Raw genomic sequence first — 25682 nt, forward strand, 5'->3', positions numbered from 1 at the left:
AGGGGGGTGGCGCAGGGCTGGACATGGAGCAGCAGGGGGGTGGCGCAAGGCCAGGCATGGAGCAGGGGATGTCACATGGCCAGATGAGGAATGGCAGCAGCATGGGTGGTACGTGGCAGCAGCAGCGGCCACATGCAAGCTTCCCACTCCTGGGAGGTGGTGGTGACACGGGGTGGTGGTGCTCCATCCCTGCCCCTCCCCCCCAATCATTTTTGACGGGCAATTTGCTAATACATCCATATAGCTCCAGACATCATTGCAGAGGCGGACAGCAGCCTACCGCTCACCAACTCTTTTGGAGCATTCTGTGCTCCCTAATGCATAGAGAAAATATAGTGTCTTTCCCTGTTTCCAGTCCTTGCTCCAACACATATAGAAAAGGAACTTTACCCAGAAAAGCTGTGGAATCTCCATCCTTGGAGGTTTTTAAGACCCGGCTAGACAAAGCCTTGGCTGGGACGACACAGTTGGGGATGGTCCTGCTTTGAGCACAGGGTTGGACTAGAAGACCTGCTGAGGTCCCTTCCAACCCTAATCTTCTATGATTCTATAAAACTCATCTCATCCTGTACTGGACTTTTTACAGCAGGGTCAGGGATAATTTAGTCCTTAACTATGGATGGGCACAAAACAGGCTGCCCCCAAACTCCAGAGCAATTCACCATACTAGAGATGGGGTATGTGGGGTCATGTTTTGAATTGTTCAGATGGAGCAAAAAGCTTACTCAAACTCGGCCAAAGCATTCAGATTTCACATTAGCAAGAAGCCGTGAATTTGGAACATTTCAGTGATGAACCAAAGACCTGCTCCAGGTTACCTTGAAACCAAAACCAGTTGGATCAATAACTTGGATCCAGTTGATTAAACAGTCCCAAAGTGTTGCATTAAGGTGACAGCTGTCCTGTCTCCTTTAGCTTGTGAAACTGTAGCAAATACATTACTCTCATATAGAGCTTTACAAAGGAGGTGAGACTCATTCCCACTTTACAGACCAATTGAAACAGAGAAATTAAGTGACTAGCCCAAAGTCATCCAGTCATTCTAGGAATGAACTCATCCTCTTGAATCCCTCTCCAGTGCTTTGTTCCCTATACTGCAATGCCTCCTAGCAGCAAACATTTTGAACAGCTTTAAAAACACAAAGTATCTGTGAGACTTGACTCTGGCTACCACTGTCCCTTAGCCAACATGTAAGCATCTTACTGCACAGTGTAAACCAACATTCCCAACCCTATAGCAGCTTTAGTTCTGCCTACTCATTTGGATGTCTCCATTACAATTGCCATTGACAGTACACACAATCTGCAAAATAGCAGGGTACAGAAAAAGCAGAAAGGAAGGAAAAGAAAGCGATTTGCCTGAGCAAGAATAACCACTTGTGATGCAGCCTGAAGCTTTCATGTTACCCATTCTGTCATCTTCACAGCCCTACACCGAAGACATGACACCTGATGTGTGCTAAGTGGATTAAAAGTAAACACTTCATGCCCCCAAAAAGCAAAACTGGTTACATACTAAATGAAAGGTTTGAAAATTCTGTGAACAGCTAGAGCCCGAATTCCAGGCAGTAACCTACCAGTCCACAATACCCTACTGATTGGCTGCAAATGTTGCCCTTGTGGCTGAGATCTCCAACAAGGGGCCTAAAATCCTAAAATCAGTTGGGTGCTGTGTTTAGCTGATGAGGACAGCTGTCCTTTTGGTATTGACTAAATGTCAGCGAAAATATTCCAACAAGGTTTGGCTTAGAAATAGTCTCCCAAGGAAAGTGGTGAAAGGCGTGGGGACATTCAAGACCTAGACAAGGTCTAATCCCTTCCTGTGCACTTACCTGACTAGATCATCCAAGAAGATGGATCTAAACCCTACTGTACCTCTGGATGTAACTCTACAAGGATAAGTTTGGCCAAGTGCATGTTCTTCCCACCTCTAGTTTATCCAATTCTAAAACTCATTAATTGCTCGTTCATCCAAAGCAGTTACTTTTAATTCTGAACCATACTTTTCCTCTTCTTAGCAAGGATAGGTCTTCTAAATCTACTTGACAGAAATGTAAACAATTACATTTGCTTTTGGGGGCAGACTGTACATGAATTCCAAAATAAATGTGAAAAGACTATAATCAAATGGCAGCAGCGATCATTACAAACCACACAAGAAAGCTTTGTCTCATCTAAATTATAATGCTTTACAATAGCAACGTCAGATAATGCCAGGTAACTGGAATTCTCTCTAAACTCTGTGAATTACAGGAATTTCAAGATTATTACATTGTTTCCTGATCATTTTACATCACTAGAATCCAAATGATCATCCAGCTTTTTAAATAAACAGAGAAGAAAGGCTTCTCTGCCTCCCCAAATAGTTTTTATTTATCACGTCTGGCTTAATTACAGAAGGAACAAACTGTCCTCTATATATGCTACAAAATTATAGCATTACAACATAACAAGCTTTCAGATTTTCATCATTTTCTTTCTGAAACAAGATCTTTCTGAGAAAAGAGAGATACAGATGTAATTAGAATTTATATATTGCATCAGTCAGTGAATTACTGTTGATACAAACATAGAGATATCTGGTGAAAGACCATGTCCTTGGCTCCAAGACTCTTTCTATAATTGGAGAAATGTGGCCCATTTCTACAACTTTATTTTAAAAACAAAGCACTACACCTTAACCCCATACAGGGAACCAGCAAAAGACCCCTGCCCCACTTTAGACCTTCAGTAAGGCTTATTAGCGCCTAGGCACAATGCTGGCCCCTGCACTGAGAGGGCAAATTCTCACTATAAGAAGTAAGCAGTTCCTAAGTGGATGCATCTACACATGCAATTATGGAACCTGAATGAAGTGTGGAGCTTATTGCTCTGAAGTTAATTTGCCTGGGTGTGCCATTTGAACATGTGCCCAGGAGCAATTAACTCCGGAGCAATAAGCTCTGCAGTTTATTCAGGCACAGCATGTGGAGCCCAAGTGGAGCAGCTCCAGCTGGCAGGGAGTCCCAGGGGTCAGCCTGCCAGCTCCTGGCTCCCCCACCCCCGCTCAGTGTGCTGCAGAGGGGCTGGCTGGGGCACAAGGAAGCTTCAGTGCAAGACTAACCAGCCCTTGCACTAAAGTAGGGATAGGCAATGTTTTTTGGCTGGAATGCCAATGTCTACCTTGGAAGGTGCCGGAGTGCTGACATGTTGCCCAGAGCAGCTGTTTGCAGCCTCCCAGCCGCCTGCTGGGAGCAGCTTGGGCTCTGTGGCTGGCAGCAGTTGCTTAGAGCCCAGGCTGGTGGTGGTGTGCCGAGCAAAAATGGGCTTGGTTGCCATGCTCGGCACGTGTGCCAGGGGTTGCTGACCCCTGCACTAAAGCATCCCATATCCCAGCCAGCCAAGCAGCATCTACACATGCACTGCTGCAAAGTTTTTTACTCTGCAGCAGGAAGGTACTTTATTTACAAGTACTTTCCTGCTGTGAAGTAAATTAGTTTACTCCAGCCTAATAGGGGCACACGTATAGTTGCTGACACATTTACTGCACAGGTAATTAGTCAACTGTGCAGTAAGCATTTTGTGTAGATGAGCCCCGCATACACCAGGAAGCTGCTTGCAAATACCTTAGGCCTGATCCACACATGAAACTGCACCTTTCAAACTGATCTCCCTAAAGTGCAGCCAATCCCTGTATTTGATGTCCAAAACTGATTTACACCAGGCTTCTACCAGTTTAGCTTGCATCAGTATGTTTACAGAGACACAAGACAAAATATTGATATTAACCAAGGTTAAACTAATACTGAAGAGTCTTCATGCAGGGATTTCCACTGCTTTAATTATTTCAGGCCAAGTTAGTATGTAGTTCACTTCTAAAATTAATTTTAGTTGAATGGGTGAAGCTCGCGTACAGGCTTTTGAAAGGGATTCGGTACCATCAGCTCAGATGATCCTTACAAATCTTCTGCTGAACACAGTATACAAGGTTAATACCTTCTATTGTTCCCTAGTTTAGTGTGTTAGCTAATGGATTTCTCAGCAAAGACAACTTTGCCAACTCTTGAGATTTTATTTTGAGCCTCATGATATTGTTTATTTAAGACCCCAACTTCTGGAGACAAGCTATTATATGAGAATCTCAGTTCTCATTTTAAATTTCAAGTTATTCTTGGCAACCATGAGGGCAAGAAAAAATGTAACTTACAGACAGAAAAATCCCAGAAGGTGAATAAAAGTTCTACGTAAAATTTGTGAATATAATCAATTTTAGGGCTTTATTCTGCAACCCATCCCCAGCATTAACTGGGGAAGATGCTGGAAGGGATCTAGAGGCAAAAGGAGAGGCTGGCTTAAAGACAATACCTATCAATTTAGGGAACTAGACCCCTCATTTTTGAGCTTTTGTGGGTGATAATGCTGCAAAGAGCATTTTTGGTTTTAAAAACTAAGTTAAAATGTTTCTTTTACAAAGTTCTACCTGCTACTTCATTTTACTGAAACTGTATTTATGGCAAGCAACTATGGTATTTATCTGACTTCTGCCATGATAAATAACAAACCTAAGTACAGTCAGTAAACTGAAAAGCTAAAGTATATAAAATAGACATTCTATTCCATATTGCAATAAAAACACATAAAATGTAATATAAATCAATAAACCTTATTTGCATATTTATTAGCCCATCAACAAGATGTTATGGACTAAGTGAGAGACATCTGGCATAATCTGCTTAAAACAATCATTACAGGTTCTGCCTGCATCAAGCAGCCAATGCAGTTTTGCAAGTACTGCGCTTTCTTCTCCACAGATCTCAGAGCACTTTGCCAGAATAGGATAAAAATTATAAGACCCATTTTACTGGTGGGATAATGGAAAGGTGTTCAGTATTTCATCAAAACCAAAGTGCTTTGTTAAAATACATCTCCTTGAATGAAGGTTTCACTGGAAACATTTCTCAGATTCAGAATGCAATTTCTGGCCAAAACAAGGGAGAGATCTATACAAATACTTGACATATGGTCTCACACAAAATGCATTAACCACCAGGCTACTGACTATTATTGGCTCAGCATTTCCTCGTGTGTGTGGGGGGGGGCATGCAGAGGCGATGGGGGAAAGGGCTAGGAATAAAAATTTCTACATTTGAACAAGTCCCACTCTCACTGCTTCACCATCATAAAAAATGCAATGAAATGAGAAGATGATTTTCTGCAAAACAAATATACTGTATCTTGGTCATGGCTGACGTAGAATGCAGTCTTCCAAGTCCATATTTTGTGCATCTGGCTCTTGGCTTACTTGTCAACAGAAAATACAACATTCACATTTCAGCAAATGTGCAAATAAATTTTAATTTCCAGGACTATTAGGTCAGCAGTATGAGCACAGACCTGGGAACTAGGACCTTCCAAGTTCTAATCATAGTTGTGACCTTAACTCCCTCTGTTGCCTTGAACATGTCATTTGATCTCTGTGCCTCAGTTTCTTCATCTGTACAGTGCAGATAAAGATGCCTTGTCTCACAGTATCTAGTGTAAAGATTAGTCAAAATGAACTGCTTTGGAGACGGAGCCCCCTCAAAGGCAATAATATTTCTTGTATCTAAACAAACAGATACCATCTGTTCCAGGAGCCAGCAAGTTACTAAAAACAACATAAACCCCTTCAAACTTTAGAACATTTCAGGCATCCCTACACAACATTCACTTCCTATAGGTGCTGTTTCCCGTGAAAACTGAGATAATAATGACGAGGGAAACAGAAATGGATAAAGGAGGCATTGGCCGTAAGCAGGCTACAGACTGATGCTGGAGCTTCACAACCATGCCATGCAGTTAACATATCTATTTTCACCAAAGAGTAAAATAGGAAGAGATGTTTCAGGGGAAAGAATCCAAGGCGCCTCATGCTTCGTGGACCAACCATTTGCTTTTCCAGATCATACCCAGAAAAACTGTAAACGAGTAAGTGCTGATCCACCTTTGCTATGTCTATAAATACTAATTATACACTGCAAACAGACAAACCAAAAACCAATTCTAATACACAAAAGCATCTATTTTCCCCCTGCAATATTGCACAACTCCTCAGGATGTATCCCAGGCTCCACTGAAACCAATGGGGTTTCATCTGCATGCTGACTGTAATATTGAAATGCCAGAACAGTTCCCCATCAGATAAACTGAAGACTGCAGTCCTACTGCTATTAACAGGTGAGGCAAATGGTTGTCTTGATAAACATGCAGCCTCAACTACACAAGAGAACAAAGAGAAAAGTAGAGTCAGTATGACTCTCTGTGTAAATAGGTAGTGCCCTAACAGCTACAAAAGCTCAACCACCACCTTTTTCAAACTAGCGTATTTTTTTAAATTAATGATCCATTTCTTAAAGCTATAGAGAAAAAGGAAACTGGATAGTCATTCTGAGGTGACTGGATGGTGGTTTATATGCAAATCTTGAAGGGGGCTGAGATCACTCTCATTCATTTACACATGAGGAGCTAGATTTAGAAATATAAGAAAGAAGCTTTTTATGTTACTATATATAACGGACATATATCATAATATATATTTATATGTGCCATATATTATTATTACATTACTTTTATGTCTGATAATATGTGCAACTGTTCATCATGCTTGCAACTAAGAGCTGGCAAACCAGAACAGACCCAGTGAAAGCAAGACACACTGGAGATCTACTAAAAAGGTTGGAGACCACTGTTATAAGTAGGAGATTACCTTAGGCATTTAAAAGCAAGCCAAGATCTACTGTGCGCTGCTGCCACCACCCCCCATCCCCTCCCACCCAGCAGGTAAGTTTGTGGGGAGGGAAGGGGGATGCAGATTGAAGCAGGGGGAGAAAAAATTATTTGGAGGCACACCTCCCCAGCAGGTAAGTCCCACCTGGCCAGGACCCCACTCAACTTACCCCTGCTCCTGCCTCTGCTGCATTGTCCCTCACCGCAGCAGCTTTGATCTAGCCCCTGTCCCTTCCCTCCCCCATGGACTGACCTGCAGGACTGAGGTGCTCGCGTGCATGCACACGGGCACTCAGGCCCCCACTCCAGCCTCGGATTGACTCCAAGAGGCTCCGAGATCTACTGGTGGATTGAGATCCAGTGGTTGGTGTCCACTGGTACTATAACATCATCCTCAAGAAACACACAACAGCAAGAAACAGACAACTTCCCTCTTCACTTCCCCTCCCCTATGAGAAGCTCCCCCAATCCAGACCTTGATACCACATACCAAAACCTTCTTAGAAATTCCTGGTAATAAGTACAGCTTTATCACCACACTATTTACAGATGGTTATCATGATCCCAAGCCTAAGGCCTTGTAAATACTCATTCAGTGCTGAACACAAGGATCATCAATTCTGTGGAAAAGCATCAGGCCTTGCAAGCATAGAGACTAAACGATCCTAAATGTCCCTTCCAGCCCTATGTCTCAACTGGCCTATATCAAACAAGAATAGAATTATTTAATAACTATTCTACACCAACACCACAGGACTAGGAAGAAATCAGGCCCGTTCCTAGAGGCTGGGAAGTTTTACAGAGCCAAATTATACACCTGGACCTAAACTCTCTTACATCTTAATTCAAGAAACCTGTACAAATGGAAACATATAATATACAGTCCCTGTTGCAAATTCAGGTTCTGTTTCCCATCATCAGGATTTCCCCAATACCTCTGCTGAAATTGCTCCAAATTTACTCCCGTATAATCAAAATGGGAATTTCCCCCATGCCTTTCATTTACATAGCATACACAATAACCCCCCTTGCTCTTCTACGGCTCACCATGCATCTTTCTTAGCAGCTAGAAATTCACAAGAGTGGGCCTTGCTCTGAATTACCCTTGATCTTTTGGGATTCAAGAGCTCTTGCATGTCTAACAGAAAACAAATCCACCCAAGAGCCTATAGCCAAAGCTTTCCTGCTGATGTAACTCTGTATTTGTCATTTGGGTACCTCATAGTCTTAGACTGTACTCAGTGCTGCAATAAAGGTCAGGTGATCTTCGGAAACTCAAAAAGAATCACTTTGCTGAAGGGCTAATCACCTTTTTCTACTGCAGCCACTCAGATAATGCATGTGCAAGAATTTGCTCAAGTTAAGGTGGCTGACTAGCCTACTTGTACCCATAATCAAAGTCTAAGTGCATCTACAAACAGGACAGTTCCCTAGGACTGCATGTAAGAATCAAGTGCTTTGCAAATTTTAAATTTAAATTAGAGCTACTTTAAATCTCTCTTAAAAAATAAGGCAACTTTAAAAATCTTGTGTAAAGTTGGAAGAGGAGCACCTCTGTGGCCTTATAAAAGAGAGAAAACACAACCTGAGAAAGAAACACCCATATGGCATCTTCTTGTATTCTAAGCAGTAAGAAAAGGCCCTTTTATAAAAGCTCTCTTGCCTTTCTCCTCTGTGGCTCTTTTGCACTCATAAAAAGAAAAACCTTGAAAGGCACTAGGTAGCTTTAAAACAATTTGTTGAAAGGCATATAGCAGAAGCAGCTGGCAGGCGGTGCTCCTACTCGTTAGCCTGTATCTGAGTTTCTAACACAACCAATTAAGTCTGACCTGACAAATCTGAGATGGGCAAGTCTAGAGAAAATGTCAGGAAGCCTTTACAACATGCTAAAGACAGATCGGTTTCAGAAAGGCAGGCAAAGATGCATGTCTGGGGAGAAAGAAAACAGCAATAATGGGCCAGGGTGCTGTTGGCTTTTGCTAATTTCTGGCTATTGACAAATCTACACCGAAGGAATGGCTCTCTGCAGCAAGGGTTGCTCAGTTTCTCTTTCACACAGTTTGTGATGAGTCTGGAACAGCCAGACAAGACATTTATTTCATCATTTTGTCTACAGTGGTGAGAACCAGACAATTCAGAGGAAAGTAGATGCCTTTCAAAGTGAAAAGCACAGGAGCTTGGCAGCAGACTAAAAAGCTCTGGTTATACTTTCAGACTTAATCAGAAATAAGAAAAACCAAGGCATGACTGAAAGTGTGGTGATGGGCTATGTAATAGGAGTTTGGTGGGTCTCAGCCCTGTTCCTAACAGACAGATGTCCCCAGCATAAAAGCCAATGTTACCACTAATGCCCATTGAAAGCATTATCAGAAAAGAGCAAGGGTGACTGTATTAAAAAGACTGGGTAGTCCCTTTAAAGCAAAAATGTTGCAAACTGGCAAAGCAGCACAAAGCAAGTTTGCAGTTTGCACTTTACCTGTCCTGAGATGAAGCAGAGGATACTACCCTGTAGGGGAAACCATCCTGCACTTGTTGCTACAATTAAAATCCCTCACTAGAAAAAATAATAGGTTTTTATGGTTCGAAGGGACTGTTTTGATCATTTAGTTTGACCTCCTGCAGGCCACAGAGCTTCAATCTGTGATTTATAACACCCAATGCTTTACCACCACAAGCTGCGAGCATTAAATTAGACAATGATGTAATGCTTTCAGCTTCAGCTACAAAGGTTGCTCTTACATGACTGTAAGACATGCAGGTGTATGACAGTGTGACAAGAGGCTCTAATGAACCTGTATGAAGGCCCTGAATAGTTCAGCTGAAATCTTAAAATCTCAGTCTGGTTCTGCTTTCTGGCATTACAGGGGTTTGAGACAACTAGCAGGGCCAGGAAATGTATATGCTAATTCCAACACTGCATCAAAACAGAGCTCCAAAGTGAGTTAGCATTTACTCTCCGTCTCCTTTCCACACACTGGTGTTGAAGTCACTAGAATGCAGCTTCAGAGGGATATGAAGTGTGACTCTGTTCAGCCTTTCCTCTGTTTAGATAACCAGCATACTTCACTTGCAGCTGCTGACCTTCCCTTGTAATGCATAAAATTCTTGTCCTTCATCTGGTCATACAATCTCCACTGCCCATGCCCCAAAACAACAATAAGCAAAAAGAACACTTCTTATTTGTAGTCAGGACAGAAAAATTCTATCTTTAGTAGACAAGCTTGGATTTGTTTTCTCCAACAATTACAAGACAATAAGTTAAACTAACCTTTGAGATAAATCCTTAAGAAAGTCCCAGACACAAGCCTGTGAGCTCAATACTCCCAGCTTTTGCAATGAAGCCAACCCCACAGCTAACTATTTTTATAGCTGGGCCCAACACTACAAATGAGCCCAAGCAAAATTCTTGTATCTGTTCAAGATCCATATCCAACCTTTGAGGCTTGAGGCCATTGGTAATGCATATAATACACTTGCATATCCCTGCCATGTCTCCATGGCTCTAACTCAGTCTTGATGTTAGCAAACATTGAGGAATTTGCCATACTACAAGAACCTGTTAAAAAGGCAAAGGACAGAGGTGATGCCAGCATTTATTCCCAGGTAGTTTCACTCACTGCTTAGTAAGAGAGAGGTAGAAAGCCTCGCAGTGGCACCTTATAGACTAATCCAGAAAGGAATAAACTTTTGTTAGCAACAGCTGATATTGTCAAATGCTCTGACTCAGAGTCAGACTGGCTAGTTCCTTTCCTTTTATTTCACTGCTACTTATTACCATTCACTCACTCAAGTGCCCCTCTACAATCAACTTTCCTTAGCCAAGCCAACCTCCCTTTGGACTAATAATCCTTGCATGAGCTCAGTGCTCCTCAATGTTTAGGATTGATATTTCAGCAAAATGAGTGCAATAATTTTCCATGTTGAAAAAAGCATTTGCCTAATTTAAAAAATAAAAACCACATAGGCACCACCACAATCTCCTAGTATTATACGAAGGCTTCACGTAAGTGCAGTCTCTTTCCTTCCTTCATGCTGAAAAAAAAAGTTAGAAGCCCTGACAGAGCTCCCAAGCTTAAATGCATTCTCCTAACTAGAAAGTACATCTACAAACATAAAATAAACATAAGACACCCAAGGTTGGGTGCTTTTCCATTCTAGATTCTGGATAACTTCAGAGGCCAACAGATCTAACAAGTTCTGCAGTAACCATAAAGTTGCTGATAGTGCTACAGCAGCTTGTTAGAAGTTTTAGAACTAGTTTCGGATTGGCAAGCTAAGAAAGTGTTAGAAAGGAAAGGTTCTTGGTGGTGAGGGGAAAGTGGGGGATGAGGGGGGAGGGCGGACAAAAAGCACACACCTTTATCTCTTTTCTCTCAACAGTGTAGAGCCAATTCTGTCCCAGCCTCTCTGCATTGTGTATACGGAGTCTCATATGAATTGCAAAAAAAAGAAAACGTGCAGCACAATCTGAAGCTGAAGTCTCCTCCCCTGCATTTTACATGTTAAGGACTCTCAGCTCACTGATCACAAAGCAACTCTTACAGTCCTTGTTCAAACAGTTCAGCTCCAGGGTAACAAGTTCAGAGGGGGAGGAGGCAAAGGGAATCGGAGGGTGGAAACAATTTTGGACAGTTGGTAAGTCCTTTTTTTATCAGGAAAACCTGTTCTTCAGGTTGGAAACTGAAACATCTGTTTATTGCCATGTTAGAATGTTGCACTGTTTCACACTAGCAAGCCTGAAAGATGAAACCATATTTAATAACACACAGACAAGCTACATGTGGGAGGGAGAGTTAATCATTACCCCACACTGGATTTGTTTTACATTTCATACTTCCTTGTGTAACTACCTGTGGAATAACTGCCTCATCAGGTCTGTTGTCAAGCCTGCAAAAAATAATTTCAGTCTTGCAAATTTCTGAGTCAGATTCTGTGACTGAGTTTGAAAAAGGTCTTTATAGATGGTATGGCTGCAGGTAAAAATCAAACTACATGCAAAGAGACTCTAAAACTAGTTGAAAGCTTATGGGCATACAATGATGCAGCACAAATCTGGAAGGAAAGAGTCCTCTAGCACATAAGGCACAGAACAATTAGCTAGGTGTGTCCAATGGGGTTTTGTCTTCCACTACAGCATCAGATAGTGAATCCTGTACCCATCAGTTTTGGCTGTCAGTCAGCACTGTCATTTGCCATGGCATTTCAGATATTCCTTATATTTTGAATATCCAGGATGATTTTGAGCAGATCGCTACATGATTTTTAGGATATGCACCAGGCCTTGCACTCATCAATGAAAACAACACCACAGTATGTTCCCTAGCTCAGTAAGTGTAACAGTTCTGTGCTCAATTAGGAAAAAGCAACATGCTGCATAATCCTTTGTACAGATATAATATGTTCTTTCGTACTGAAATTACTAAATATATACTGAGCAAGAAACTCAACGCATTAGCCTGTGACCATATCCAGGGCAACCACATCTTTCTATTCCTCACCCATCATCCCATAGTTTAATATTTGCCAGGGAAAAGAATTTCTGGGCTACATAGTTCAGAGAGTATGCAAATCCAATCAATGTACGCACCGTCCCTGAATCATATCCAAGAACACCTTCTCTGTAGGTTCCAGAGTGAAGAATTAGTGCTCTGCATTCCTTTTCCCCTCTGGGGCTTTTGAGCATAGGTCATACACAGAGGAGACCTGAATTGGGAAAATGACATGTTCCAACTGTGTACAACACCATCAAAACCTATCAATGTTGCAATATGGCTTGGGCCAAACTGGTCTCAGCTGCACATAAGCAAACTCAACAAAGTCAAAGGGATACGTAAGCTCCCTCCCAAGGACTATTTGGGCCAATGCTGGTTGCTAAAGCATGCAAAATGTTGAACAGAAGAATGAAGGACAACAACATTTGCAGTTATGGGTTGATATGTTAACACCAGATTCAAACACAGCCCAGTTGTGGAAACAAAGCTAACCTATACCATTCACTCACAATGATATGGAGAGTGAGAGAATTCTTTAGTAGTCCTTTTTATTAGAGTGTCTTGGCTTTTTTACAACAATTATTCTACAAAGAGGAATAAAAAATTAAAGCACAGCTGATAAGCTGACCAGACATCACATCCCAGACTATTTGCTAGTGAATGTTCCCCCCACACAAGGCAAGGGCTTTGAAGTGCCATTCATTCCCAACCATTCAAAACTCACTGTCTCTGCTGTTCAAAGCACAGAACTTGAGTCTGGTACTAGCAACTTTCAACTCTGAATTGATAGCCACAAATCAGTATGCAGGGTGACACTTGCAGGCCCTTCTGTCAGAAAGCCCCGCTTTACAAGTGGAGTGCAGCGGCACAGGATTTTTTAAAATAAGTACCTATACATTAATAACATGCACTAGGAACAGGAACTTTAACATAATCCAGAGAGAATACAAATGAGCTGTCAAAATGACAAGAAGTTATTTAGGCAAACATGCAACCTTTAAGACAAGGTTGCCTGACACCACTTAAGATCTGCTGTAGAGAACACCGGGATTCTCAAGGAACATCATGAAAGATTAAATCACCAAAAATGCAATTAGCTTGGTGAACAAACTCATTATTTCCATTATCCCTTTCCTACTCCTACAGTTTTCCCAGAGAAGAAGAGCAATGAAAGAGTTGAAAATTAAGCCTGAGTATAGGCTGAGCCCTGCAGCCTGTCGCTGGCTCCCAGACAGGCAGAGAACCTGTCTTTCCCTTCCTTTCCTAGCACACTCACAAAAGAAGTATAGCTCATTTGTACTACACTGGCCAGGAAGAACAGCAAGAAACAATGTGAAAAAAAGAATATATGCCAGCAGGCAAGACTGGAAAACAGCCCACATGGATCTGTTTTATGATAAACCTGATGTCTTGAGTGTTTGGGGGCAGAATATCAAAGATTTGATTACCACATCACATCTCATGTTAACTAGTAGCCTTGCCCTGTAAACAGTTACTACTGCATTTTTCTTAATGTTCAGTAATTTCTGAAATTTGGGCATGTTACGTTTTTCCCTTATTGTTCAATTTGTTAGTGATTTTTTATTTGAGTTATGAGCTAATGGTGAGGATAGAAACCCCATCCTTCAAGTGGTGAGGAGCCATTCAAATAAACCTATTCAGGCAAGTAACTGTACAAAGGGGTCCATAACATCACCCCATATTACAAAGACTTCTGTTCCTAGTTTTCGGTTTAAGAACACGATTTCTAGGTAGAAACCTATTGAATTTACCATATTCATTCCATATTTTATGTTAGAAACTGCAAATTAACTTTCCTTGGTCAGAAAATAAGGATATGACCCTCAAAAGGAGGAATATATGCAGAAATGGGAGTAAAACATACCAGGGCAAACCATTCGTGAACTGGTAATGCTACACCTGGTTGTATTTCCAAATTTAATGAACATTCCAAAATTGCAAGTATTTTAAGTCATGGGTTATTTATTGTAGTAACTCATTTTGGGGGGCAGCTTAGAAAAAGACTGTATTAGTGAAATTTGTTGTCAGCACGGCAAGTCAATGCTGCCCCCTAGGGAGAGCAGACACACTTGGGTCCTCTGTTTGTGAAATATCAGAACTCTTGCATAGCACTTAATTTCTTCAGAGTGCTGTGCTAATGTCAGTTTATTAGGAAGTTAAATAAGGCCCCTATGATGCAAATATAAATTATTCCCATGATCCAGAGGTTTGTGACAGGGAAATAAAACCATTACTGTGATCTCCATACAACTTCATCTTACCCTATACATACTAGGATCCCAATACACATTGCAAATTGCTTGTGTATTTAAAATTAAGCATGTATTTAAAACTACAGGATTTGAGACCTAGCAGGTCTGAGTGGTAAAATATATAAGGGGTATGGGTTGTAGCTGTGTTGATCTAAGGAGACAGACAGACAAACTTCTTTGGGTAAACTGATATCTTTTATTAGACCAACTAAGATAGTTGGAAAAAATCTTCTTTGCAAGCTTTCGGGTACCAACACCCTTTGTCAGATAAGGTACATTTGCCACACATTTTCACAATTAGTTAATTAAACATTCAAGAGTTTAACCCCAGAGCTGCTCAACTAATACAAAAGAGTGGGACACAACCAGAAATATGTTAATTGACAAGCTAGCAGCATTCACCATTCATTCCCCAAGAAATGCAGAAATCTGAGCAGAGATACAGTTCTCACCTTCATAAGACTGCAGTTCTTCTCAGTTCTATATATGATTTCTGAATAGTCTGATCAAGGACCAGGAAAAAAGTGTGCCGTAACTCCAGCTTTCACACTAAATGACATCTTCAAAGCTCCAGGATCAACCTCTGCTTTGGTTTCCCTACCTGTGAAACAGACAGAATGATACTTGCCTATTTTTACAAGAAACACTACACATTTCTTTAACAAGGTATCTTTTAAGAAACGTATTGTAACACAACATATAACACTTCTCTTTCACAGGTACCTTGACAAATAAATTGATTACCCAAATTCATCCCAAAATTCAAACAAGGGAAGGGTCTGGTGCATTACTTGACACTTATCTTAAATATCAGGCATTACTGTAATGGTGACAGCACTGTAAGGTCTTATGATTTTATCATGAGCCTTGCAACATCTGGCAGTGTTCTTAAAGCCTCAAGTGTTGGAATCAGTGTATACCATGGGAATCTCAACAGTCCCTGAAAAAGCTTCTAACCCTCATGGTTGCTAAGAAACACAAGAAAAGGTGAAGCAAATCTAGCCCAAAGGCTCAGAAACCAAAATAAAAATATAAAGACAAATCCTGCCCCCACCCTATTGATTTTTTTAAAACAAATCTTACAATTTTTAAACCAATCACATTATTTGCTGGACCAGACTCGTGTTTTTGGATGTTTTGGATGGGCAATGTTATAATGATATTCCAAGAAAGAATAAAATGAAATACTAAGTACAGGATGGTTTTCTCCCTCAAGAAAGGTGGTTTTCTCCCTCCCTATGCATATCAGCTGAGTAAGTGAAGAGATGATGCTGCACTGACTGCATGATCCTGGGATGTTTTCTGAGGCAACTGCCCCACCTGCTGTCCTTCTGGAGGAGACTTTTTTCTAAGCCTTTTTTCTCACTATCAACCTTACGCTCAGAGAGGTTGTTTGTTGAATACATAACTTCCCATGAATCACAGACCACATTATCTCCTGCAGAAAATCGCTAGCAACTACTTCAATTGCCTCCATGAGGACAGAGTATTAGTTTGCACTGTGGGAGAAGCCCTGCTATGGTTGTGATTCCAGAGCACTAGGTGCTGTCTGGAAGGCACTGCCTACAAGAGCATTCTATTTGAAGTATTTTATCCATCTTTCAATATTTAACAATCAGAAAGAATTGAAAGCAAGCAAATTAGTGTCACCAACCACTTGCCCATTGTAAAATCCATAACCAAGACAACCATTAAACAAATAAAAAAACAAAACCCCAGCCAACACAAAAGGTTCTCAGTTGTACTTTTTAAAACATAAACCTGGAAGGAGAACCTTGCTGCTTTTCTTGTGGGTTGAGCAGTAAGCTAAAGTGTTCTGGCAGAATTCCAAACTGGATAATTACATTCTGCTTCCTAAATTCCCCATATATTTTCAGTGAGATAAGGTATCTAACTACCCAGGACTGCTTTGGTATATGGTTGTCCATTGTTCAGCAGCTGTGCCTTCTGCTCCAAATGAGGGTGCCTTTCCGTGGCGTGCCTTAAAGTACTGCGTGTATCAACTGAATTCCCGTTCGTGAAGGCCTCAGTCCTGCAGACACAAGCACTTGATTTCATCCACCAAGACTCCTGTTGAGTTCAGGGGTACTACCCAGTTGAGCAATGTGGAATTCTTAACGTATTTGTTGAAAGGGGCTTAAATTTGCGAATATTGTGATATCCTTCAGTAACACTCTATCTAAGATGCTGTGATTAAATTATTTTCTTTCATTGAATATCTTTGCTCTACTATAACGTGAACTTTACTGTTCTGAATTCTTTGTATACTGCTACTAATGTCAGATCACAGGAAGTTTGAGAACCGTAAAAATCAAGTTTACTTATGAATGTTTTTACCTACTGTTTACATTTCTTTCAGCATGGATAAAAGGAAATCACTAAAATGTCTGGTCAGTTCACAGGGTTTATGATCAGTTCCACTTTTGTATTGTAATGCTTGGGTTTCCACAGTCTGCAGGTCAAATATTTACTTATTTAAAAACAATAATTTTCCTTTAGATTTAAAAAAATGGAAAAGTATCTTCTCCTTTGTTCTAGTCTTTAAACAAAAATGATTAGAATTACTGAAAGGAAACAAATCCAGAATCTCAAAAATCATGTATTTCGTTTCAACACATTTTAAAATCTGTTCAGAAGACATATGTAAACACAGCTTGGCAAATAACAGGGCAATGCCATATTTTAAGATGCAGAAAGATAGATTATGGCATTTTGAAAGAATAAGTACTGCCATCCTGTTTTCTTTCAAAAAGGCATTGATTGGAAGGAGTGCGAGGAAGAAACATCATGCTGTCCAGAACACCAGCAGCCTCAACATTAGTGGCAACAGCTTGGCTGGTTCTTTCTTTTACATTTTCCTTGTGGAGTCCAATAAATCATAGATTCCATGATTTACTGGTCTGTCTAGAAAGACACATATTCAAGTCCCCAACAGTAAGTAAACCAGGGATTAGGTGCAATTTGAAGAGTAATTTATCAGGATCACTGGTGATTTTAAGATAACATTGATATGATGCATTCATCTTTTCCGTCTCTTCCCAAGCGCTGCCATTTATCAGCGAGTCATCCACAAAGAGAAATGATTCAGATGCTGCACTATGACAGCTGGGTGTTTAGTGAAGACAAACTGCACTGCTCAAAAACATGCTGTTCTGCACGGACTGGATTATTAGGATTTACAGGAATGACTTTCTCCGGGAAAAACACAAGACCAGACTCCAAAGTACCCCACTATTTCCACAGTCAGGACCCAGGTTTGCTTGCCTCAGCTGCTGACATGTTTAATGGAGGAACATGGAGTGGAGCAGCCATGTGGTTTGGAACCAAGGAACGAGAGATGACAGCAAGTCCCAAAATGAGCTTTCCTGGGACACATGCAACACTTACGGCCTGACACCTCAAATAAGGCAGTCTCTGGGAATTAGTCTCTGGGTTTTCCCTGCATGTGTTTGCTCTTTAGCATTTGAGATCATGTTTTTTTTTTAAATAAATTTTTCATGTTCCAAGCCAAATCAAGTCCAAATCTGCAAGTCAGTCCAGAACCATAAGTGGTTCAACAACCAGCAAACATCCTCCACCCCCACCAGGGGCTTCAGATATTTCCAGTCTTTTGGCGGGCATCCTACATGCAGGACCAAGCCCGGAGGCCTGGGTTTCAGATGCCCCCAAGTTTCACCTGCCCTCAGACATGTGGCCGCAGGAGCAAGCTAGGGAGCATTTCCATAAAATGGGCATTAAGCCCCAACACCTAGGCAGGTACTAAACTGCAAAAGAACAATTATCCCTGGGGAGGCTTAAGGAAAACTGCCTTCATGGACCCAGATTTTTTTTTTAATTTAATTTGTATCTGAAACCAAATTAGCCAAAACTAATTCCAATTTCATGACTCCGTAAATGGCCCAACTAGCGACAAACATCCTCCACCCGCACCTGGGGATTCAGACGTTTCCAAACCCTTTGGCGGGCGCTCTATGTGCAGGCCCAAGCCCGGAGGCCTGGGGCTCGGGTGCCCCCGAGTTTTCCTGCCCTCAGCCATAGGGTCCTCGGGTGCCCCCTTGGCCCCAGATACGCGGTGTTTCGTTTCTGAGCGGGAGGCGACCCCGGCTGGGACTTGACGCGCCCCTAGAGGAGGACAGCTTTACGGGCTCCCTAAGCCCCACGCGCGGCAACGGGGCCAGTCACACATGAGAGGCCTCAGGGGAGCGGCAGCAAAGGACTCTGGGTAGCGCGGCGGCGAGGCGCAGGCGAGCGCTGCTGTGACGCACAACGCCTGCGCCACCGGGGGGGAGATCGTCATTCTGGGGACGGCGCGCCCGAGTTACTCCGCGCGGCGGACGAGGCCGAGGAGGGACCTGCCTCCTCCCGTCCAGCGCGCGGATGTCGCTGATCCCGGCTGGGCCGGCGCAGCTGGTGCGCTGCGGGCAGAAGGACGAGCTGTACCGGAGCGGGCTGCGCAGTTGGGCCGGGGCGGCGCTGCACGCGCTGGCAGGTGAGGGTCGCCGCGGGGGCGGGGGGGCCGGGGTGACTCGGCCGTCCCCCCTTTCCCTTTCTAACGGCCGCCCCCGCAGGTGCCCGGACGTGGCTGGGATGGAGGAAGGAGCTGGAGCTGCTGTCGGACGTGGCGTATTTCAGCCTCACCACCCTGGCCGGTGAGCGGCTGCAGAGCTGGCCCCGGGGAAAGGCCCTTGAAGAGCTGGGGGGTTTCCGGGTGGGTTCAGCGGCGGGTCGTGGCTCCTTGGAAGAAGCTGGGGCATCCCCGGGTCGGGAATTGCTGGTTCAGGGCCTGGCACTTTGCAGCTCACCTGCAAGACCTGGCTGGGCTCCCTCAGCCCTTGTAAAGTCGCTGTCTGAAAACAGCCGCCTCAGTGAAAAAAGTAAAGGTCCCAGTAACATGCTCGCCATTCAGCGTTTGCAGGATTCGGCTTCACAGTTTTGCGCAATCTTAACATAATGATTGCAGCCCTCGGCCCTAACGCTTGGACTCCGAAACACAACTTGCCTTTTAACGAGCCATGTCAACATTGCCCAGCAGCCCAGGGAATGACGTAATACTGCCTTCTTATTTTGTATTATCCACGTCGTCTTCCAGGTTATCAGACGCTTGGTGAAGAGTATGTTAATATTGTCCAAGTCGATTCATCCAAAAAGAGAGTCCCTTCTTTTCTTCGCCGTGCCGTCTTGATTTCTTTTCATGCACTTGTGCCTTATTTGTTGGATAAAGGATTAGCGCATCTGGAACACGAGTTGCAGGTGGAAGCTGATGGATGGAGAACTAGTCAGAGTAGACCGGGGTTTGGTGCAAGGAGCAGAACCTCGGTACGAAGTTGGCTGCAGAAACAGATCACAAGACTCACGGAAAACCAGAAGAATGTCCTCTTACAAACTGTGTATATCCTCAAACAGTGCATCCCCCTGTTTCGAAGACTGCATCTGGCAATATTTTATATAAATGGCATTTTCTATCACTTATCTAAAAGGATCACAGGAATAACATATGTAAGTAGCAGAACTTGTTTCTTGAAAACCATTTCTTCACATAGTGTATTTGGCTTCACCTGGAGTCAAACAGCTAGAGAAGGTGGTCTCAGTAATATATGGGTAAGGTTTCTCTCTTGCTTTGACTGGTAATGGTTAGCAAATCTAGGCACATTAGGAGACCAGTTCAGACTAATTTTGGAAAGCAAGAGACTGTCTTCTGCTGTCAACTTTCTTAGGGGCTCATGTATGCCTGCTACCAAATGTAGAAGTGCTGGTAGTTGGTATGACCCTATGGGGCAGGGGTGGCCAACCTGCAGCCCAGGGGCCACAGGTAGCCTCTCTGTGTGGCACACAGTTTGGGAAGGGGGCAGGCATAGTGTCAGATTGGGCAGGAAATTGGAGTGAAGGTTGTAAGGCTAATTTGTGGCACTCCCACCAAAAAGGTTGGCCACCAGTGGTATAGCCCAGGGGTTGTCAACTGGGGGTACGTGTACCCTTGGGGGTACTTGGAAAGGCCCCAGAGGGTATGCAGCAGTGGCACAGAGAAGTGGGGGTACTTGGGAAGTGTGCCGCTGCCTGCCGCTGCCCAAGTACTCCTCCTTCGCATCCGGCTGGCCATCAGCTCCCTCCCCCTTTCCCACCTGCTGACCAGCTGCTGAGTACAGTCCAGGAGGGGTACCCACCAGAAGGGGTACACTCGTTAATAAAGGTTGAAAACCTCTGGTATAGGCAAATGAGAACATGTACATAGTCGCTTCATTTTTATCTTTTTCAGGCTAGTTACTTAGTTCCTTGCAAAATTGTGTTGCCTTAGGAAAATGGGAGTCAAAAATGAGATAGTGATGGAATGATAGTAAAGCTCATGAATGAACATGTGACACTTTCTATAAAGTCATAATTCAGTTTTTCTTTTCCTCCCTGAATGATGCAGCTTCGTGTTGCAGGACTGCCTGGAGATGATCAGAGTGTTCGATCAAGTTACAAGCTTCTTGGGATAGTTTCTCTGCTACACCTTGTACTAACAGTTGGCATTCAGATATACAGTTTTCAGCAAAGGCAGAGGGCAAGACAAGAGTGGAAGCTACACCGTAACCTCTCATATCAAAAGTATGAGATTCCTTACTTTCTTAGATGGGGTGGAAGCAGGAACAATGTGGGGAACTTTCACAGCTATAATTAATGAGTAATTAGTAGGGATGCACCGATAGAAATTTTGGGGGCTGATACTGATAGCCAATTTTTAAGGAGGCATATCAGCTGATACCAATCAGATTTCCAATACCAAACCTGGCAGATCTCGCAGCTGGTAAGTTTGCTGTGGGGGAAGGGGGATAAAAGGGACTTGGAGGGGGCAGATCAAGGCCTCAGTGGTGAGGGAGGGAGTAGTGCTGGGGATGGAGCTGTAGCTTATCCAGGGGGTGCAGGGAGTAGGGGAGCAGCTTCCATCACTGTGTACACCCCAGGACAGACTGCGGGCTGGGCTCTTCCCAGTGCACAGGAAGAGCATGCACTGTAGGCTTGGGCAAACTGGGCTGGGGCTGCACCAGGTCTTCCTGGTGCATTGGGGTGGGGGTGGGGGAGGTGTTAGGCAGGGACTGTGCTGGGGCAGGTGGTGCTGCAAGGGGGCTGCAGCCACCCCAAAAATCAATGTAGCCTTCTCCCAGCACTTCCACCACCTGCCTGGAGCACAGTCCCTGCCAGCACCCCCTTGCAGATCCAGAGGCACATGCTGGTCCCCCTCCCCCCCAGCCTCCCAGGGTGCACGCAGCAACAGGAGCCACCCCTCCCCCCTCAAGCCCTGTGGATGAGCTGCAGCTGTCTAGTGCCATGCCCTGCCCCACCCCAACTGGGCAGTCCCTGCCCTAGCCCCAACCCCTTACCACAGGGGCCTTGGTCTGCCCCTTCCACATCCCTCTCCTTCTACCACAACAGACTTACCAGCTGCATTCTGCTTTTCAAGCTGCTGGGCTGTGCTCCTCACCACCTGTGCTGCACTGTGCACATGCACAGACATTTATCGGCTACATCAGGCTGATTTCCGATATAGTAAACTTTCTTCATATCGGTCCTGATCCGATATCAGACTGATGCATCAGTGCACCTCTAGCAACAGTTCCAGTTGGCATTTAAGAGCTATTTTAACAAAAAAATGAACTATAGTTCAGATTATTTTAAGCATCTGAGCGTGTCTCTTAATCAAACCTCATACTTTATTCTGCAGAGCTCAGTATCACTGTATCTCAAATACCTTCAATGAGAGGAATATGTGAAGTTAATACCTAACCTTCAGTGGGCCTGTTTGCGTATGTTGTATCAATAAGGGTGCCTACAATTTACAGCAGCCTAAGCATGTAAACTATATATTCAATCAGAAATCTCACAGAAGAAAAGCCTCTAGGACACCGTTCCCGCTGTACATTATGCTTGGAAGAACGGAGGCATGCAACTGCCACTCCCTGTGGCCACCTGTTCTGTTGGGAATGCATCACAGAGTGGTGTAACACCAAAGTAAGTGAGGGAGAATTTGGATTTGAGTTCATGACTATAGATTAATGTTCAGAAATAGTAGCCTTTCCCTGTTATTGAGAAGACTCAAAAGGCCCCAGTCCACAGGGGCTAGATCTGTGCCTGCCAAAATGGGGATTGACTGACTTAAGTAGCAAACAACTGTGTAAAATGTTTCTGTGTTGCAATAATGAGAACAGAAAAGGACACCAATATTTTACCTGCAGCTTTATTGAAGCACTGTACCTTTCTTGGAGGCTAACATAGTTTAAAAGTGTTTTTGTGAACCTAGAGAACATACCTGCTGCAAGCCAGACCATAACTATATGTTAACTAAAGAGTTAATACTACAACAGACTTCATCTGCTGGGTTGGGGGGTATGAACAGGAAATCTATCAGTTTTTTCAAATTCTCTGGGGCTAGTTTTCTGACAGTAAGCAGAAAGTGTGATTCCAGTTCTGAGGATAGTGATTTGGGAGCTTGCAGTAGAGGAGCAAGCTATATTTTTGTTGTAATAGTAGCTTTACATGAGCTTTTTTGGTAACCTTCCTGCAAAAACCCCATTGTAGTCTGCTGTAAAAATAACAGAAGTCGTCTACAGGGTTGGTAATCTAACCTGCTACCATAAGAGTGATCTTTTTCAGCCATTAGTAACACTCATGGAATCACCAACAAGAACAAAGGGGAACTACCATGGAGAATAAAACTTCTCAGTTATTAGAATGCTTAAGATTTGCAGGATCACATGGTGCCACCTGTCTCATCAGGACTGTTGCATGTAGATGCATCTATATATTAACATTCACACTCTTCTTGGCAAATTATATTTAGTAAATAGCTAAATATAGCTCTAGCAGCTCAGCTTCTAGAAGCCCATACATTGTGACAGTAAGGTTACCTGGCAGTTGAGGTATAGAGAATATAGAAGGCAACTGCCTAGAACAGTGGTACCCAATCTCTTCATTTGGCAGGCAGGATTGGTAGTGCCCAGTCTGTGTATTGGTCAGATCCAGCTGGTATTCTGAATCCAGTGCCTGGGTAGGCACCATCTGGCTGCATGGACAGGGCCAGGCTGGCCCCAATAGTCCTGCAGGGGAAAGGAGCCTGACCCAGCCCATAGGGAAAAAAAGAGGGTGTGGCTAGGCCCCATCCTAGCCCAGTAGAGAGGGAAGGAGAAGGTGCAGGGGGGGAGACAGGCCAGGCCCCAACCCAGCCCTGCCCCAATAGTTAGGAGGGAGTTGTGGCCTGGCCCCCAACCTGTTTCAGAGCTACTATGTTTTTGTTAGTTTACTTTCAAAATAATTTACTAGTGGTTAGTGAACTTTCTTCTATGCTTTTTCTTCTTAGGGGATGGACTCAGATGACTTTGACTTCTTTTCTTTGGTCTGATTTAGTGTTTCTAATTAGGTCAACTCTGTTTCCTCTAGCAGCTTTACTCATTGTTTTCAAAAGCTGTTCACCACTTGTTATCTAATTTCTTTCCATTCTGCAGGCAGAGTGTCCATTATGCAGAGAGAAATTTCCTCCTCAGAAACTAATTTATCTGCAGCATTATCGATAAATGGTAAGGTAGTTATAACCTGACAAGAGTCTTGGCTCATTCATCTTTAATACAGTGAAAACAGTTGACTTGATCCAAGAACAAGACTTTACTGTGATCTTGTACTATAAAATGTAATTGTTCACTGCCTGTACAAGGTGGCACTTGCAAAATAAACTCATTATACTTCTGGACTCCACTTCGTATAACTTAAACTAGGTTCACAACACTTGCTTCTAACAAGTGCTACAATACTTCGTACCATTTGTCTGTATTTTATTTTGGATAGAAAATCTACTTCATGTCCTCTACCACTGCAAACGCTTTATCCTCCAGCTTCTCTCTGCTCACTTGTCAGCAGTAGTAGGAGTTAAGACTTGAATATGTATTTTGGATACTTGCTTCCTTCCCATTCTTAAACCTACTGCAGGGACTCGTGATTTAAGTGGAAAGAGCTATATGGAAGTCAATGACAAAAGTTAAAACTGTAGTGGAATATCTTTCTAATATAATTCCATTTTCACAACATAAAATGAATAGTAAGCTTCTCAGATTCAAGCACTAGAAGAATGTGAGTACATACAATAAACTTAAGTGCAACATAGTGAAAAGTGCTGAAAAATAAGATCATTTGTACATCACTCAATCTCTAATAGCCTCTCATTCCAACAGCCCTCCGTACCCCATTTAAAAAGGTAGTATTCAGAGCATTTCCTCAGCTGAATAATGCTTTTTACATTATAGTAGAGATTCTTACATACACATTTCAAAAAGCTCAGTTTTATCTACAGTACTAGAAGAGCTTCAAATTACAGACAATCCCAACACTGTTAATTCAAGATTTATTTGAGTGCATGGTATGCTCTGCTGCCAAAAACAGACATCTAAAGATCATTTCTTTCAACAGCCCCTCCCTTTTTGCAATAGGCACTAGAGTCACCAATTCCCCCCTTATATTGTGAATGAAGAGGAATGTGTGTAGAAGTTTCACCTTCTGAAAACTTCTTTCCATGAGCCACTGATGGTTCAGTTATCCAGATCCCCTGAACTGAGTTATACCTTCTCCAAATGCAGTAAGACAACCCTCTTTCTACACCCTGTATGACAGAGACTGGAACATGTCAGGAGTGGTCATCATCTATTATCTGTAATAACCAAGACGTGGATGGGGGAGGGGAAGAATCCACTATTGAAAATAAGTTTTCCATTACAAGTTCTCAAGGTGACCACCATACAGGAAGATAAGTCATACTGGATTTCATGTCCACGCTACAGTAAGAGCACTTCTGTTAACTAGATTAATTACACTGCAAAGATTCTTGCCATCTAGCCAATGTTTAGCACAGGTCTCTAGAATGTTAGGTTCCTTCCCCTCGCATGCAGAAGCCTGAGAAAAGAGAAGTGTTGATATATGTAGAAGGATGAGATGCTTCTGTTTTGCTGGCTGAATGAAGGAATTAAGTTTCAGGGTGCAGAGTCCTCCGGTGAAAATCCTACCCTGCAGCCTTCCACCTCCAAAGGCTTATCAGGAATGCTCCACACGATATCTCAGGACTTGTGGTATAGGTGATATCTTTTATTAGACCAACTAGAAATTTGCAAAAAATTGTCTTTAACTGCACCTGATTCCTAGCGCTCAGGGATGCAAA

The 25682-nt window shown here is 42.9% G+C and overlaps 2 protein-coding genes and 1 long non-coding RNA gene across 3 annotated transcripts in view; 1 reads left to right on the forward strand and 2 right to left on the reverse strand.

Annotated features, from left to right (window-relative positions):
- The window catches only part of PLCH2 (phospholipase C eta 2), a 393529-nt gene extending 382259 nt beyond the window's left edge, over positions 1–11270 (reverse strand). Inside the window, exon 1 of the mRNA XM_019511675.1 lies at positions 11102–11270. The gene's annotated coding sequence lies outside the window, so the exon portion shown is untranslated. The remainder of the gene's footprint in view (positions 1–11101) is intronic.
- Positions 11271–14691: 3421 nt separating this feature from the next.
- Positions 14692–18645, reverse strand: LOC109293639. Its single transcript, XR_002096353.1, has 2 exons — positions 18440–18645; positions 14692–15110 (listed from the first exon to the last, which is right to left on the reverse strand). It is a non-coding gene; the product is annotated as an uncharacterized LOC109293639 (long non-coding RNA).
- A 186-nt stretch (positions 18646–18831) lies between these two features.
- PEX10 (peroxisomal biogenesis factor 10) lies at positions 18832–25682 on the forward strand. The gene is made up of 6 exons (XM_019511676.1): positions 18832–18998; positions 19078–19158; positions 19599–20005; positions 20919–21094; positions 22360–22495; positions 23986–25682. The coding sequence occupies exons 1-6, from the start codon at positions 18887–18889 to the stop codon at positions 24052–24054; spliced, it is 981 nt and encodes a 326-aa protein (XP_019367221.1). The 5' UTR covers positions 18832–18886; the 3' UTR covers positions 24055–25682.

Source organism: Gavialis gangeticus, unplaced genomic scaffold (assembly GCF_001723915.1).
Source record: "Gavialis gangeticus isolate Ggan-Ray unplaced genomic scaffold, GavGan_comp1, whole genome shotgun sequence".
Lineage (NCBI taxonomy): Eukaryota > Metazoa > Chordata > Crocodylia > Gavialidae > Gavialis > Gavialis gangeticus.

Bases quoted from the DNA above. Each gene is read 5' to 3' on its own strand.
- PEX10 (XM_019511676.1), top strand. From the start codon at position 18,887: ATGTCGCTGATCCCGGCTGGGCCGGCGCAGCTGGTGCGCTGCGGGCAG. The intron at 19,159-19,598 runs GTGAGCGGCTGC...GTCGTCTTCCAG, and splicing joins CAGCCTCACCACCCTGGCCG to GTTATCAGACGCTTGGTGAA. The intron at 20,006-20,918 runs GTAAGTAGCAGA...TGAATGATGCAG, and splicing joins GGATCACAGGAATAACATAT to CTTCGTGTTGCAGGACTGCC.